Raw genomic sequence first — 17,750 nt, 5'->3', positions numbered from 1 at the left:
CTCAGTCAGTTAGGCCTGTGCCCCCCCCGTGGGTGACCTGCATTGTCTTCCCTGCTCCTGGCTTTGGCCTACCTCAGCCTTGGTCATTTCAGGCATTTCAGGAGTGATCCAAGATGGTAGCTCTTTTGTCTTTCTGCCTCTCAAATAAAATTTTTTTTTTAAGAAAAAGAAGATACATAGTGTATCATAGAAAAATCTGTGAAAAAATGAAAAGCTAAAATTAAATCCTTGGGTGGCATGTTGGTGTCTAGAAGTTTTGACCTTCTGGACCACTTACTCCTGTACATACTTGGAAGGTTATTGCATGAAAATAAAAGTCACTTTCTTATAGTAACCAGCAAGGTTTGAATGCTTGAGGTTGCTTTCTTCTTTAGTTTCAAAGTATTTTATGCCAAATAATCTCTATTTCTCTTTTTTTTTTTTTCCCCCCCATTGGTTAGCCTTATTAGAAAGAAGGCTGGAGGGCTGGAGTCAGCAGCTACAATAAGAACCAAAGTGTTTGTGTGGGGACTGAATGACAAGGACCAGCTGGGCGGCCTGAAAGGCTCTAAGGTATCTCCCCTCCAGGCTGAAGTTCCTGCATCACCTGTCTCGATGCGACTGAAGAAGAGTTCCCTGGTGCCTTTGTCTGCCAGGGGCTCAGCAGCAGCCAAACCGCTTTTGAAGTTTTGTAATAATTTTATCTTCTATACAAGGGGACTTCAAAAAGTTCATGGAAAAATGGAATTAAAACATAAGTTCACTTTGGTGCAAAAATATTGTAATTCAGGCATAATTTTTTTCATAATATGCATTTCCATTAACTTTTCGGAGACACCCTATGTTGAATTTTCTTTTCAGATGAGTATCTATTATTTATTGGATAATATGCAAAGCAACATATCACATATATTACCTTAATCATTTCTCATGACAACCTCTATAAGGTATGTAGGTATTATGTCTACATCTTAGAGATAATGCAATAGTTTCAGAAAGAATAAGCCACTTGACTATTATCACACTGTTAGTAAGAAGCCAAACTTTAATGTCATCCTAATCTGTCACACACACAAAGACAGCCATGACAAAGATAAAATTTATCTTCATGTATGAAAGATCCATGTTTTCAAAGAGAAGTAAAATCTTTTATTTTATAATTACACACAGCATAAGTGCCATCACTGAAAAACAGGTGTTTCTATATAATTGTTTGAGCTTGTCGCTACATTAGAAATGGCAAATATCAGTGAAGCTGCCCAGTAAGCCCTCTGAAACAAAGCCCCGATGAAATGGGTATTTACATTCAATACAAGCATGGGATTTTATCTTGTAGGTATACTCTTGCATTGATATGTATACTAACTGTAAGTTTAAGGTTGTCATTGTAAGAGCAAAAGAACAGCTGAAACATTCACCAAGAGCATGTTAAACAACTTGTGGTATATCCATTCAACAGACTCTAATGCAGCCAACAAAGGACTCCTTGTTCCTTACATACTGACATGGAATGATCTCCATTAAAAAAATAAAAAGGCAAGGATCAGATTTTATTTATGGTTGTTCCCACCTGTTTAGGCACAGACTGTTTCTCAGAAGCACATGGGAAACTGCTTCCAGTGTCTTCCTGAGGAAGAAGAGCCAGGAAACAGGAGTGGGAGAGGCTGTTTGCACAAAACAACTTTCGTATCTTGACCTATGGGGAAAGTCAACTATTCAAATTTTTTTAATTAAAAAAATAGACTGATAACTTGATATTCGACAAATCACCAGAGCAATTTCTGATTTCAGAATAAACCAGAAATTGTAGGGAGAAACAGAAATTCTTCTTGAGAAGCTGATTCTATGATGTATTTGGACCCCCATTTTTGTTATAATACTATAAAATTAGAAAGTACTTATACTTTTTTAATATGAAAAGGCATAAAATTTTCTTTAGACAGCTTTTCACTTATCTATCATGTAATGTCAAATGCACCTGTATTCCCGACCGTCATTCTTTTGAGAGACATGTGAGATCAAATACATCACTAGGGAAAACTTACGTACTAAACAGACTGAACTCTGAGACAAAGACCATTATTTTGAATATTCCTGACAGGATTCTTAGAATATAATTCCTCAGTTAATGAATAATAAATTAATTTACTGGCTAAATTATCAAGTATGGAGCTTCCTTATAGTATAAAGTAAATGGATAATTCATCAAAAAGTGGCTTCTAGATATTAATTACTTCAAAACAACAAAGTGTAGCAATAGATATTTATAAAGGACCCATTGTAACTGCTAAGCTGTAAAATGAGTATTATTTGTATCTATCTTATCAGCTATACAAAAGTCATCAATTTTTCTTTTGACCAAAGGTAGTAGAAGTTCTAAAGAATAAGGGGGAGATTACTAATAAAAGGTCATTTTTACTAATTTAGCACCATAATTTCAGCCTTAGGACCTCCCAAACAGCTGGAAGGAGGACAAGAGAAAGCGCAAGGATGCTATAAATGTAAGGGTAGTTCTTAACTTCTGACCTCATTTTTTCTGAGGCAACACAGGGTCCAGGCAAATAAGAAAGTTGCTGAAGTTGGAGAGATAAAGATAGAATCACTGTATCCAGAAGGCAATGCTGGCGTCAGTCTCATGAACTGGGGGATTTCTTTCTAGCATCCAAGTGCTTGTTAATTTCTTCAAGCTTTTTAGCTAACTTTGGTATGTCACAGTGCTGAGCCAGATAATTCCAACCACAGTGCCAAAAGTTAAATCCAAGCAGGACGTGGAACATGTTGTCAGCCGGAAGAGCAAGGATGGCACAAAGGGTGGCTACAGTTCCGCGGACTGAGCTGAGCCTCTGCTATGCTGAATTTTAAATTAACTTTTGAAAGTAATTTTTTTCTACTTTTTTTTGTGAGAAATCTTTTATTTGAGGAATTCAAACTTTAGGAACATAGTGATTCTTTTCACTGTACCCACCCTCCCACATATATTCACACCCCTTTTTCTCCTCCCTCTCCTATTCCTATTTTTTATTGAGATCTATTTTCAGTTAATTTTATACACATACTATTAGCTCTATTCTAACAGTTCAACAGGTAGTATGAAAAAAGGCAAAAAAACTTTGAGGTGTAATGAAAGAATTCTTTATGTGAACTAACAGACATTATCAAATTCAATTTCTTAAAAGTTTTCATCCAGGGGCCAGCGCTGTGTCACAATGGGTAAAGCTGCCGTCTGTAATGTCAGCACCCTGTATGGGTGCCAGTTCAAGTTCTACCTGCTTTTCTTCTGATCCAACTCTGCTATAACCTGGGAAAGCAGCGGAAGATGGCCCACGTGTTTGGGTCCCTGTACCTGCCTGGGAGACCCGGAAGAAGTGCCTGGCCCCCGGCTTCTGATAGGCCCAGCTCCGGCCGTTGTGGCCATTTGGGGAGTGACCAGTGGATGGAAGATCGCTCTCTGCCTCTGCCTCTGCCTCTAACTCTAACTCTGCCTTTCAAATAAATAAATCTCCAAACAAAACAGAACAAAACAAACCTTTCTATCCTTGGAAAAATAGCGCGTTTAGGTAAAGTTATATTATTGTTTTATAAGGTAGAAAATAACATTTTTTTTTTTTAAGAGAGAAAGGCAGAGTTACAGAGAGACAGACTTATTCAGAGTCTCCCACGTAGGTATAGGGGCCCAAGCACTTGGACCATCTTCTACTGCTTACCCAGACCATGAGCAGGGAGCTGGATCAGAAGCGGAGCAGCTGGGACTTCCAACCCATACCTATATGGGATGCTGGCACAGCAGGCAGGTGCTTAGCCTACTACTATAGCACCGGCCCCAAAAAATCAACTTTTGAAAAGATGTGACAAGTGCATTGGTGAAAATTGTAGACTGTATTTATTTTGCCTTTAATACAGTGAAAATTTTTACTTGCTTTGTACAAAATGATGTGTAAAAAGGCCATAAAGGTATGAAGATGAGCTAGATGTGATTTCTGACCCCAGATTACTCTGGTGTGAAATAATCTCTATAGAGAGAATGCCTTTTGAGCACAGAGAACCAAACAAATCACAGATGCATGGGCCTACACTTGTCATAATCTTTGAGGAACTTGTCATAGGTACAGCCCTTCATGTTCTCATTTAACATGTTAATAAGTCATGAAACCATGGGAAGCTGTGTCATAGCTTCTCTACTGTTGACATACTTAATCCTATAGGTAATTGGATAAAAGGTTAATTTGTAAAGAATTTGAAGTTGTGTAGAAGAAAAAGATCAGATTTTTAAAAAGAGTCTCTATAACAAATGATGCATTTGATCTGGAGCTGAATTCAGTGCCACCTACATTACTCAGTGTTTCTAGTCTGAGGAGCCACGACAGATTCTTTCACATTTCAGTACCCGCAGACAGTTTCTCTTTTCAGATGAGCATGTTTACCTCCCTTTAGTATTCTCCATCATAAGTTCCCTACTTACCTGCACTGTTGATAAATGAGAAATAAAGTTAGAGCTCATTTATTTGAACTTTTTTCTGTCAAAGTACAGCTAATTTTTGTCTGTATTTGAGCAACCTTGAGTTACATTGTGTTTGAAGGCTTCTGACCTCCATTTTGGGAGTGGGCAAGGGCAGTAGCGCTGAGGCGCTGGCTGTGTTGGAAGCTGGGACCCTGCCTGCTGTCACACTTGGAGTCTTCCCAAGGGACAGTGCCAGTCTGCACAGTTGTGATGAAATTCCTTTCTTCATTGTAGTAGTGCCAATATAATAATTTCTTATACACAGAATCATGAAAGTTTCTTAGACAAAGGTTCTAAGGATTTTTTTTAAAGATTTATTTATTTTATTTTATTTGAAAGGCAGTGTTAGAGAGAGAGGAATAGACACACACAGAGAGAGAGAGAGAGAGAGAGAGAGAGAGAGAGTGAGAGATATCTTCCATTAGCTGGTTCACTCCTCAAATGGCTGTAATGGCTGGGGCTGGGACAAGATGAAGTCAAGATCCCAGAATTTCATCCAGGTCTCTCCTTTGGGAGAAAGGGGTTCAAATGCTTGGGCCGTCTTCCAGTGCTTTCTCAGGCACATTAGCTGGATTGGAAGTGAAGCAACCAGGACTTGAACCAGTGTTTATATGGACACTGGCATCTCAGGCTGTGGCTTAGCCCATTATGCCATAATGCCACCCTCAAGGATTTTAAATTAAATCACACTCATCTACCTGATGGGAAATTTAAGCATTTAATTTCTTAGAGATGTTTGACTCAGAATCAGATAAAATGAACAGAACGGGGCCAGCTCTGTGGCATGGTGGTTAAGCCTCCACCTGCGGTGCCAGCATCCCATATGGGCGCAGGTTCATGTACCAGCTGCTTCTCTTCTGATCCAGCTCTCTGCTTGTGGTGTGGGAAAGCAGTAGAAGATGGCCCAAGTGCTTGGGCCCTGTATCCATGTGGGAGAACCAGAAGAAGCTCCTGGCTCCTGGCTTCCAGTCAGCCTAGCACCGGCTGTTGTGGCCATATGGGAAGTGAACCAGAGGATGGAAGATCTCTCTGTCTCTCCTTCTTTCTGTCTAACTCTAGCTCTCAAATTGAAAAAAAAAAAAAAAAAAAAAAGAAAAAGAACAGGACATGATTTGGAATAATAATTTACCAGATGTTTGCTTTTATCTTTATGTTGTGTATGTTTTTTTTTTCTTTTTTCATTAAGAAAATGTTAAATGTTAAATATTTCCAAATAGAAAAATAAGGTATGGGCACTCATGTCTCTGGTACCAGCTTAAAAAGTTACTAGCAGCTGAGTGTGAGTTTATTACCTACCCCTCCCCTAAATTTGATTTATTTTAAAATCTCAATGTGTCGTTTTATCCATAAAATACTTCAATGTGTGACTCTAAGAGATAAGAAGTTCTTTGTTTAATATAACCAAAGATTCCTTGTGTCATCTAGTAAGGTTGCTTGAGATTTTAAAACTATAAAGATGATCTTTTTTCTTTCTCTGCTTTTTAAAAAAACCCTATTCTAGATCAAAGTACCGTCATTCTCTGAGACTCTGTCTGCTCTGAACGTGGTGCAGGTGGCTGGTGGTTCTAAAAGTTTATTTGCAGGTATGATAAGTTTATTATTAAAATAATTTTTAATTATTCTTGGCACGTAAAAATTAGTCTTTATGTTGTTAAAAGTGAGACCTCTCCTGGCTCTTGTTCTTTGCAGTGACTGTGGAGGGGAAGGTCTATGCCTGTGGAGAAGCCACCAATGGCCGGCTGGGGCTTGGCATTTCCAGTGGGACGGTGCCTATCCCAAGGCAGATCACAGCCCTTAGCAGCTATGTTGTCAAGAAGGTGGCTGTTCACTCAGGTACAAACAAGTTCAGTGTCAACACTCGTGTGTAGTAAGCATGTTGTTTCTACTCTACAAATAACTAAGACCCTTAAATAACTTTCTGAAGTGTTTATGCATTGTTTTTCAGGTTTTTACTTAATAGGAATAAAAATTAGATAATGTGCAACTCTGGGTGGTCTAGAACTTAATTATTGCTACTAAATGAGATTTTTCTGGAGCCCAGAAGTTGTTGGCATTTCAGGCATGGGAATGTACCCTCAAGGATGGGGTTTGTGGTTTGTAACCAGGCTCTCAGGTCCACAGCATCCATGAAGTCATAAAGTTCTACATTTAAATAGGTGACATTTTTCTGGAAAAAGAGTTGGTAACTTCCATCAGATTCCCAAAAGTTTCTTTGAACCCCAGTGATGAGAAATATCCTTAAAAATGTCTACACTCTTCAATTTAGAGGACCTTAATTGAGTATTATTTTGAAGCTGTGTGCTAGGCCTCTGAGGAATGGAACTGAATTAGGTATATAAAACTCAGTTCATGCTTGTACTGCATAGGGTTAGGTCAGACAAGATAAAGTTTTATTTGCTCTTCTGGAGGTGAGGTCTGGGCCCATGTGGAGCTCTGTGTCCATGAGGATTGCTGGTTCTTTCTGTCCATCTTTGTGGGAAAAGTTCAAGGCCTAGGGCAAGAGGAAGAGGGCAGCTCTACACAGCCTGTCCTCCAACCCATGCAGCTCATCGTGAGACCAGAAGCCTGATCATTTATTCTCCTCTTGCCTCCTCCCTCCTCTTCATTTATTTATTTATTTGAAAGAGTTACAGAGCGAGAGTCAGAGAGAGAGAGAGAGAGAAAGAGATCTTTCATCTGCTGGTTCACTCTCCAAATTGTTGCAATGGCTGGGGTTGGGCCAGTCTGAGGTCAGGAGTCTGGAACTCCATCATGGTCTCCCACGGGGGTGCAGGGGCAAGGACTTAGGCAGTCTTCTGCTGCTTTCCGAGGCACGTTATCAGGATGCTGAATTGAAAGTGGAACAGCCCCTCTAACTGGTATCCACATGGGATGCTAGCGCTAGCATTGCAGGTGGCAGCTTAGTCTGCTGCACTACATTGCCAGCCCCCGAAAGCCTTCTTTCTGTGACTTCTCAGGAGAGGGGAGAATGAATGTCGGGAACTAAGAACCCTGTCTGCCACACTGATCTCAGAGCCCAGGAGCTGGCAGGGGCTCTGATGTATAAGAAGTCATGTATTTGATCCTACATGAGGTGTGTAGAGTGGGAGAAGATCCCATGTTGGGGAAAGAACCTCAGCTGATCTGTTTTGGGAAGTGTGAGTTTAACGCCTTATTTGCAAATCATGGTACTTAATTGTTCCACTGTTGGGGTGCTTTTCTCAAAAGCTTAAATCGCTGTTGTATTTGACTGTTTCTGATCACAATTGCACTTATTTTTACTTTGTCTGTCTAGATTTTGATCTTTTACACATTTGACACAATAGGAGCCTGTTACTCATGAGTGTTATTGTCCCTGTTCTTTGCAAGTAGAATTCTCAAGTTGAAATTTGTAGTTTAATTAAAGTTCATTTATTTTTTTTAAAGTTCAGTTATTTTTCATGTATGTCATCCAGAAAGCTTAACTTCAATGTTGATCTCATTTACTCATTTGACACATATTATTTGAGTACATGCTGCATGCCAGGCAAAATGGGCTGTGAACTTTTTGTGCAGTGCCCTTTGCCAACCCATGCATTTCTGAATGTTTCAGGTGGCCGGCACGCTACAGCTTTAACTGTTGATGGGAAAGTGTTTTCCTGGGGTGAAGGAGATGATGGAAAACTCGGCCACTTCAGCAGAATGTAAGAATATTTTCTTCAGTAAGCATCTGTTACTGATGATAATGATGAATGCTTTTTGGTAGTTATTTTGCAGGAAATTAAAATAGCATGGGTTATTTATGGAAATGGGCTTTTAAGAAATTTAAAATGTATATATTTTATATGGATGAATGTAATTTTTCCTTACGTATTCTAAGGTTTGAAAGATAAATTGATCTGCAGACTTTTTGTTGACCAAAGGTAGGTCAATGTAGATTTTTTTTCCTTTCTTGAAAGGATTTAATCTTATTTTAGGAACTGTGACAAGCCAAGGCTGATAGAGGCCCTGAAAACCAAGCGGATCCGGGACATTGCCTGTGGGAGTTCACACAGCGCGGCCCTCACATCCAGTGGAGAACTGTATACCTGGGGCCTTGGAGAGTATGGCCGATTGGGACATGGGGATAATACAACACAGCTAAAGCCCAAGATGGTGATTATACACATTTTTGTTGCTTACTCTCCGCTGATTTCAAGAGAAGATAAGCTTTGAGGCTAGGAAAATACATAGAGACATGTGCATTCTTGGCTTTCTGTCTGTGGAAAAATTTCCGTTGCTTTCTCGGTGCCTGTGCTTGATTTTGTTTTTAAATTTGTAATTGAACAGGTGAAAGTCCTTCTTGGTCACAGAGTAATCCAGGTGGCCTGTGGAAGCAGAGATGCACAGACGCTGGCTCTGACTGATGAAGGTAGGCGCTGTGCTGATGCTAAGTTTTGGGTTGGGTAGGGATGTTATGAGGCGCTGGCCTAAAGTATGTTTTTCTAAATCTAGGTTTGGTATTTTCTTGGGGTGATGGTGACTTTGGAAAACTGGGCCGGGGAGGAAGTGAAGGCTGTAACATTCCCCAGAACATTGAGAGACTAAATGGACAAGGCGTGTGCCAGATTGAGTGTGGAGCTCAGTTCTCTTTGGCTCTTACCAAGTCAGGAGTGGTTTGGACATGGTACGTAACCTCCACCTATCACCAGGATGTCCAGCTTGCCGGAGGTGTTCAGGAAGCCCCAGCTCACCCTGCACGTAGCCTGGGGTGATTGTGAGCTGTTATGTTCTTACTCACCCAGGCATCTTTGTCCTTTTATTTATTGGATTTAATGAGAGTATTACAGGAAGATGTTTCCCTTTGTAACTGGTTTATTTGGAAATGAACACTAGAGAAATTTTAGTCCATTTACTTTTCTTGTACATTGGGTGAGGTTTATGTAAAGGGTTTCTTCCACTTTGTTATCATACCTGAAATTTAATGAGAACATGAGAGCAAAACAGACTTCTGAATCCTTTGATCCTTAAAAAGTTCACGTGTATGTCTTGTGAATGCTTTTGTTATTAAAGTGCAAAGGCGTGGGCACCTAGACCTACCTTAGATGCTGTGTTGGGCCTCGTTGCCAGCGGTCTGACCAGAGGCAGCTTGTGAAGGACCTAGACCAGGTAGACTTTGGAGCGGCATTTGTAGTTGTATGTCTTGTTTTCAGTAGCTATATGAAAACATATGATAGTAACTGAAATATAAAGGACATATTATAGAATTAAAGCGCTTGCTAGCAGCATTACTGAATTAGTGGTGAATGATTTTACAATGTAAGTTCCAAGACCTTGGGTGCTGTGTGTGATGTTATCACTGAGCTGGCTCTAGAAGATGTGAGGCAATGAATTTTTTTTTTTTTTTTTTTTTGTGGCATAGCCAGACCATAACTTACAGTAATACTTGCACTGTTGTGCTTTTCTCAGGGGGAAAGGGGACTACTTCAGACTGGGCCATGGCTCTGATGTGCATGTGCGGAAACCACAGGTGGTGGAAGGACTGAGGGGGAAGAAGATTGTGCACGTGGCTGTTGGTGCCCTGCACTGTCTGGCAGTCACGGACTCGGGGCAGGTAAGGCTGCAAGTGGCCTCGCAGCAGCTGTATCCTAACAGGGTGGTCATGATATGGCCCTTGTCTTGTAGAAACTTCATTTAAAAAATACTTTATTTTTTTGAAAGACAAAGACTTACAGATATAGACATCTCCTGTCATCTGTTCACTTCCTAAATACCTGCAACAGCTGGGCCAAAGCCAGGAGCCCTAACTCAGGCTGGGTCTCCCGTATGGGTGGCAGGGACCTAGGTGCTTGGGCTCTCACCTGCCTCCACCCATGGTACCTGTTAGCAGGAAGCTAGAATTGGAGGTAGAGTCAGTACCTGAACGCAGCATTTCTATATGGGACTGGGCATCTCAAATGGTGGTTTAACAGACGCACCAAACAGTGTCTCCTTGAAATAGTAATTCTTGATGAAATAAGATGAGTCATAGTATTTGAAATACCATCGGGGTGGGACAGTATCCATTTTGTTTAATTGGAATATCTTCTCTCTTATGCACAGGTTAGGGGAGGCATTTGGGAAAGGGTCATTCTTACTCTAAAGTCCATGTGAAAAGATTGTCATTGGAGGTGCTCCTACTGTTAAGGTTTTAGCAATATTTTACTGTAGAGAATTGATAGCTAGTATTTTTGGAGAGAATTTCTTATCTTTGAGGCAGAAAGAGAAAGAGTGAGCAAGAGAGAGAAAAACTCCCTTCCAGTGATCCACTTTCCTTATATCCATAATGGCTGTGGGAGCCAGGAACTCAATGCAGGTCTCCCACGTGGTTGTCAGGGACCCAATAACTCGAGCCGTCACCACTGCCTCCCAGGTGCTGCATTAGCCGGAACCAGGAATCGGAAGTCGGACCTGGGTGTCAAACCTGGCTACTCTGATGTGGGATGTGGACTTCTTAACTGCTCTCTTAACCACTAGCCTAAATGTCTGCCTCCATACTTCATTTCAGAAAGTTAATACTTAAAAGTATTACTCAATCTACTGATTTGAGATGTGTATATAATGACTGGCTCATATTTTAAAATTCATTTATGAAAACAACTTACAAACTTTTTTTTAAATAAAACTGAATTAAAAATAAAGTATGTTCTGTAATTCTATAAGGCCAAGAAGTAAAATGAGTAAATTGGTTTTTTAAAATTGTTTTTTTTATTTGCAAAATAAAGGAAAAATATTGTTGCTCTTGAAGAGGAGACCCTCCCTACTTGTATAACAAAACCAAATAGGTGAATTATTGGATTAAGTAAACACTCATTAATTAGTCACTGGCAAGCATTGTCCTGCTTAAATTTTTCTTGGAATTGTAGTCACTGTGTAAAATAGTTTGTTTCTACTTTTAAGAGCTCGATTCTTTCATGTGCTTGCTCTCTCTCTCTGACACACACACACACACACAAACACACATATACACACATAAAATTTCAGAGAGAGAAACAGAGTTCTCTCATCTGCTGGTTCATTCCCCAAATGCCTGTAATGGTTGGGCCAGACCAGGTCAAAGCTGGGAACTGGGAATGGTGAACTCCGCCTAGGTCTTCCACACAGCTGGCAGCTCCCACCTGAGCAGTGCTGCCTCTCAGCATCTGCATTAGCAGGAAGTTAGGACTTGAACCCAGGCACTCCGATATGGGGTGTGGGCATCTTAACCAGTGTCTTAGCCACCGTGCCAAATTCCCACCCCACATGGCACATACTTTAAGTGTTTTCGGATAAATTTAAAGAAAATGATATGAAATGTTGAAATCGTTGTTGATTCTTTTTTTCCCTGAACAGGTGTATGCTTGGGGTGATAATGACCATGGTCAGCAGGGCAACGGCACGACCACAGTGAATAGAAAGCCCACACTCGTGCAAGGCTTAGAAGGCCAGAAGATCACACGGGTGGCTTGTGGGTCATCGCATAGTGTGGCATGGACAACGGTAGATGTGGCCACGCCGTCTGTTCATGAGCCTGTCCTCTTCCAGACTGCACGAGACCCTTTGGGTGCTTCCTATTTGGGTAACATAGATAGATTTGTGTCTTCTCAGATCTTTCTGTAGGTTACTGTAACATTCTAGGTTTGTTTAGTTATGCCAACAGATTGGAAGGTGTAATGCTGTGCTTACAACACTGAATAGTAGAATTATGGTACACTCTCAACGCAACTTATACATGCTAAAATGGAGATCTTTCAAGAAAGTATAATGAAGATTCCCTCGTTCATGACTGGGTTAATTCTGGTAGTGTTGCCTCTGTGTGCAGAGAAGTTTCTTATTATAGGCATAGTGCAGAGCTTTGTATTTTTTAGCAGATTTATTTTGATATAATAGGCATAAAACAGACTGTACCTATTTGAAGTGTACAGTTTGATCAACTTTGAAGTATATGCACAGCTGTGAAAGCATCACCACAATGAAGAGAATGAGCACATCTACCACTCGAGGTTTCCTTCTGCACTTCTCAGCCCCTCCCTTCTGCTCTTAACTCCCCTTCCCTGGCCTCCCATAACCACTGACTTGCTTTCTCTCCCTGACCATTCTGCATGTTTTAGAATTTTATAGAAATGGAATTATACAGTCTATATTCCTTTTTAAATAATTTTTTATTTACATAAGGTGAAGAGATTTTATATATTTCAAATATACAAATTTAGGAGTATATTTTTTATCTTACCTTTCTCAGCATTGAGACTCATCTGTGTTGCATCTATCAAAAGTTCATTCTTTTTTTTGTTGAATATTACCTCACTTATGAATAGGCTGTAGTTTGTTCATCCTTCATGTGTTGATGAACATTTGTGTTATTTTGACTTTACAAATAAAAATTGGTTACATTTGTTTTGGGTAAATTCTTAGGAGAGGAATGGTTAGATCATATAATCGGTGTTATGTTTAGCTTCTTTAGATACCTACACAGTGTTTTGCAAAGTGATTATTTTACTCTTACACACTTTTTGCCAACACATGATATGTTTAGCCTTTAGATTTAGTTATTCTGATAGATATATAGTGGTATCTTTTGGGGTTTTAATTTCCATTTAGTGACTAATGTCCAGCACCTTGCTTACCATCCAGATACCTTTTTTGGTGAAGGTCTGTTAAATTCTTTTGCTTGTATTTAAAATTAGGCTGATTATTTTCTTACTGAGTTTGAAAGTTCCTTGTAGATTCCAGATACAAATCTTTGGCAGTATATAATTTACAGATATTTTCTCTCAGTGTTGATCTTTTCATTCTCTTCACAGGTTAATTTAAAAAAAAAAGATTTATTTTATTTATTCGAAAGACAGAGTGAGAGAGAGAGAGAGAGACAGAGAGAGAGAAAGAGACAGAGACAGAGACAGAGACAGAGACAGATATTGATTGACTGAGATTGATCTTCCATCTGCTGGTTCACTCCCCATATGGCTGCAATGGCTGGGGCTGGGCAAAGCAGAAACTAGGACCCAGGAGCTTTATCTGGGTCTCTCACAGGGTGCAGAGGCCCACGTACTTTTGCGCTCTCTACTTCCTTCTCAGGTGCATTAACAGGGAGCTGAATTGGAAGTGGAGCAGTTGGGACCTGTGCTTGTGGCCACATGGGATGTTGGCACAAGGTGGTGGCTTAATGCACTACACCACAGTGCCAGCCCCTCCCCCTTAGATTAATTTTAAAGAGTAGAACATTTTAATTTAGATGAAGTGGCCGGCGCCGCAGCTCACAAGGCTAATTCTCTGCCTTGCGGCGCCGGCACACCGGGTTCTAGTCCTGGTCGGGGTGCCGGATTCTGAACTGGTTGCCCCTCTTCCAGGCCAGCTCTCTGCTGTGGCCAGGGAGTGCAGTGGAGGATGGCCCAAGTGCTTGGGCCCTGCACCCCATGGGAGACCAGGAGAAGCACCTGGCTCCTGCCATCGGATCAGCGCGGTGCGCTGGCTGCAGCACGCCGGCCGCGGCGGCCATTGGAGGGTGAACCAACGGCAAAGGAAGACCTTTCTCTCTGTCTCTCTCTCTCTCTCTCACTGTCCACTCTACCTGTCAAAAAAAAAAAAAAATTTAGATGAAGTCCAGATATTTTTTTTTTGATAGCTCATGCTTTTGGTATTGTATCTAAAAAACCTTTCCCTGATTCAAAGTCAAGATTCTTTTCCTGTCTTCTCATAGAAACTTTATAGTTTTAGACATTTAGGTCTATGCTTAATCTGGAATTACATTTTATATATGGTATGATGTTTGTATTGAGATTCTTTTTCCATCCTTTCACTTTCAGTCTGCATGCATCTTTGTTGATAAGATGTGTTTCTTATAGGCAGCAGATAGATGGGTTTTGTTTTTTAATCCATTCAGCAGGCTGTGTCTTTTAACGGGGGATTTGAGACCATTTACATTCAGGGTGATTATTGTTAAGTACCAACTTTGTGCTGCCATGTTTCTGTGAATAGTTATAATTTCGCATTTTGGTTTTCCTTTGTGCTTTTACTGGGTCATTTTCTACGTTCATCTTCTTTCATAGTGATGCGTCTGTTTCTGTGTTTCTGTGTCTACCAAATCCTTGAGCATGTTTTGCAGGGCTGGGCAAGTAGTTAGGAATTCTTTCAGTTTCTGTTTGTTGTAGAAGATCTTTATTTCTCCTTCATTCATAAATGAGACCTTTGCAGGGCACAGTATTCTGGATGGACAGTTTTTTTCCTCTTAAGACTTGGAATGTATCTCACTATTCTCTCCTTGCTTGTAGGGTTTCTGATGAGAAGTCTAGAATGAGTCTGGGTTTCCTCTGAATGTGATTTGGCATTTCTCTGGTGCACGTTTCAAGATCTTTATGTTTTACTGTGGGTAGTTTCGCTACAATGTGTCATGGCAAAGATCTTTTCTGGTTGTGTCTATTGGGAGTTCTGTGTACCTCCTGCACTTGGATGTTGCTTTCTTTCTCCAGATTAGTGAAACTTTCTGTTGTTATTTCATTAAGAAAGCCTTCTAATCTTTTCTTTCTGCGCCTTCTAGAACTCCTAGTATCCGTTTGTTGGGTCACTTGATAGTATCTTGTAGATCTCCAACCGTGTCTTTTAGTTTTCTAACTTTTTTTTTTATGGTCTGATTGTAATATTTCCAGAAATTTGTCTTCTAGTTCTGATATCCTTTCTTCTGTTTCCCCTATTCTGTTGTTAAGGTTTTCCACAGCGTTTTTATTTGATCTATTGAATTCTTTATTTCTAGTATTTTATTCTGACTTCTCCTTAATATCTCAGTTACTTGGGAGCACCCTTCATTTAGATTGTGAATTTTCTTCTGATTGCTTCCAAGTAATCTAACAATAATTTTCTGAATTTTGTTTCTGGCACATCCTCGATCTCTTCAACTTCATCTTCTATTATTGAAGAATTGCAGTGTTCCTTTGGGAGGCTCATAGTATCCTCCTTATTTATTTATTTATTTATTTATTTTTTGACAGGCAGAGTGGACAGTGAGAGAGAGAGAGAGAAAGGTCTTCCTTTTTGCCATTGGTTCACCCTCCAATGGCCACCGCAGCTGGTGCACCGCGCTGATCCGAAGGCAGGAGCCAGGTGCTTCTCCTGGTCTCCCATGGGGTGCAGGGCCCAAGCACTTGGGCCATCCTCCACTGCACTCCCAGGCCACAGCAGAGAGCTGGCCTGGAAGAGGGGCAACCGGGACAGAATCCGGCGCCCCGACCGGGACTAGAACCCAGTGTGCCAGCGCCACAAGGCGGAGGATTAGCTTGTTGAGCCACGGCGTCGGCCTTTCCTTATTCTTAGTTAGGGTTTTTGCTTTGTTGTTCGGCATTTGTGTGTGTATATACACACAGTATATACATACATATGTCTGAGGAGTTTCTCTGAGCTGCTGTGTGTGTGTGTGTTTCACGTGGAAGCGCAGAGCACCATCTACTGGAGCCCTGCTCACTTGTCAGTTGTGGTGGGGTGGTATGAGCTCTGGTGCATTTAGACTCACCTACTGAGACCCGGCTTGCTTCTAACTGGTGCATGGGATGGGCTTGAGTTTTCCGTATTCAGGACTTTTCCTTGTTGCACAGCTTGTATGATGGAGAAGAAATTCCTCTGAAATGATGTGTACCTCACTCTGGGTGGTGGTTTTGTGGGGTGGCCCCCACAGTTGATGGGTGTGTGCTCTGGAGGCCAAGGTCCATGTTCAAAAGTGTAAACATTCAAGATGGCTTCTCTTGGCTGACTGCAGGTCCAGATGGGTGTGCGCGGAGGAAGATGGACTGGGGAGTGCCCAACCTTTGTTTGCTTTTCTGTACCTTCTCTTTTTTTCCGGTGAGGAACTTCAAAAGCAGTTCACCAGTCTCCGCCTCCTGCTGCTACTCACAGCTCCATGGACCCCCACTTTCCTGCCTAACCTGGTTCACTGGGGGCTGGCCCCAGCTGTCCCCATCCTTGCCTCCGCTGTGTCTCCACTGCCTTTCCTTCTTATTTGCTCTCTCAGCGTGGACCTGCCCAGTCTTTGTTGGCCTCCTGGGCTTCTCGTTATGAATTTCCCACAGCTCCATCTCTGGCATGTATCTTTGTTCCCTTTCAGCTATTTATTTTGCTCCACGTGGCTCAGATCATCCTGTTGCTATACTACTGTCTTGGGTATCCTCTCTATAGACTTTAAAACCATCTCTAGATTTCTTGTAGTAACTAATGCTATGTAAATGCTATATAAATAGCTATTATACTGTGTTGTTTAGGAAGTAATGACAAACAGAAAAGGTCTATATATGTTCAGTATAAATTTTTTTTTTCAAGTACTTTAAATATTTGAAAGGCAGTGTTGAGGAGAGGGAGAGACACAGAGAGGATGAGAGAGACAAAGATCAATCTTCCATTTGCAGGTTCACTCTGCAAATAGCTGCAATAGCCAGGGCTATTCCTGAATTCCATCCAGGTCTCCCATGTGGGTGGCAGGGGACCATGTACTTGGGTCATCTTCTGCTGCTTTCCCAGGCTCTTTAGCAGGGAGGTGGATTGGAAGTAGAGTGGCTGGAACTTGAAATGGCATTCACACAGGATATCAGCATTGCAGGAGGTAGGCCACAATACTGACCCACTAAATTTTTTTTCAAAAATTAAAGATCTACACTTTTGGGTTTTATGCATAAGTTAAGATATATTCTGATTAATTTCATATAAAGTATGATTCCTTAGTGTTTTATCTTGTTTTGCTTTTGACCTGATTGTCCAATTTCTGCAAATAAAGATTTGGATAAATAATAATTTCTCAAATAACAAGAAAATGGCTTTATGTTTATTCATGTATTGCCATAGTGTTTTTCATTTCTTTGTCTGGCTTCATTTCCCTTCTTGAAGTACTTCCTTTTTGTTTGTATCCAGTAGTTTAGATGCACTAGTGACTTTGTTTATTTTGTTCTGTTTTTGTAAGATGTCTTTGCTTGGTATACAATTTCAAGTTGAGAGTTTCTCAGTACTTTAAAGACTCCATTGTCTTCTCAGTTGCTTTATTTTCATTGATAATTTGCTGTCATTCTTTGTTCTTCCATACATAGTGTCTCTTATTTCTCTGAATGCTTTTAAGATTTTCTCTTTGTCTCTGATTTTGAGCAGTTGATTATGATGTGCTTTGGTGACTTTGTGGTTCCTGTGTCTGTGTTTGTTGTGCTTCTTGATCTTTTGGTTTGTAATTTATAACAAATTTGAACAACTTTTAGTCATTATTTCTTTAAGTATTTTTTTCTTGTATCTTAAGAACTCCAATTTTACGTATATTAGGTCTGAAATTGTCTAGTAGGTAACTGATGCTCTG

General features: G+C 40.6%; 1 protein-coding gene across 3 annotated transcripts in view; it reads left to right on the top strand.

Annotated features, from left to right (window-relative positions):
- HERC2 (HECT and RLD domain containing E3 ubiquitin protein ligase 2) overlaps positions 1-17,750 on the top strand; it is a 233,159-nt gene that overhangs the window by 164,595 nt on the left and 50,814 nt on the right. For all 3 annotated transcript variants that reach the window (XM_051822208.2, XM_051822209.2, XM_051822210.2), the window contains exons 57-65: positions 441-552; positions 5,979-6,060; positions 6,167-6,310; positions 8,049-8,139; positions 8,413-8,590; positions 8,765-8,846; positions 8,930-9,101; positions 9,884-10,028; positions 11,786-12,011. In XM_051822208.2, the coding sequence (XP_051678168.2) occupies positions 441-552; positions 5,979-6,060; positions 6,167-6,310; positions 8,049-8,139; positions 8,413-8,590; positions 8,765-8,846; positions 8,930-9,101; positions 9,884-10,028; positions 11,786-12,011 (1,232 nt within the window). The remainder of the gene's footprint in view (positions 1-440; positions 553-5,978; positions 6,061-6,166; positions 6,311-8,048; positions 8,140-8,412; positions 8,591-8,764; positions 8,847-8,929; positions 9,102-9,883; positions 10,029-11,785; positions 12,012-17,750) is intronic.

This window comes from Oryctolagus cuniculus, chromosome 12 (assembly GCF_964237555.1).
Source record: "Oryctolagus cuniculus chromosome 12, mOryCun1.1, whole genome shotgun sequence".
Taxonomy (NCBI): domain Eukaryota; kingdom Metazoa; phylum Chordata; class Mammalia; order Lagomorpha; family Leporidae; genus Oryctolagus; species Oryctolagus cuniculus.
This window is presented reverse-complemented; position numbering and strand designations above follow the sequence as displayed.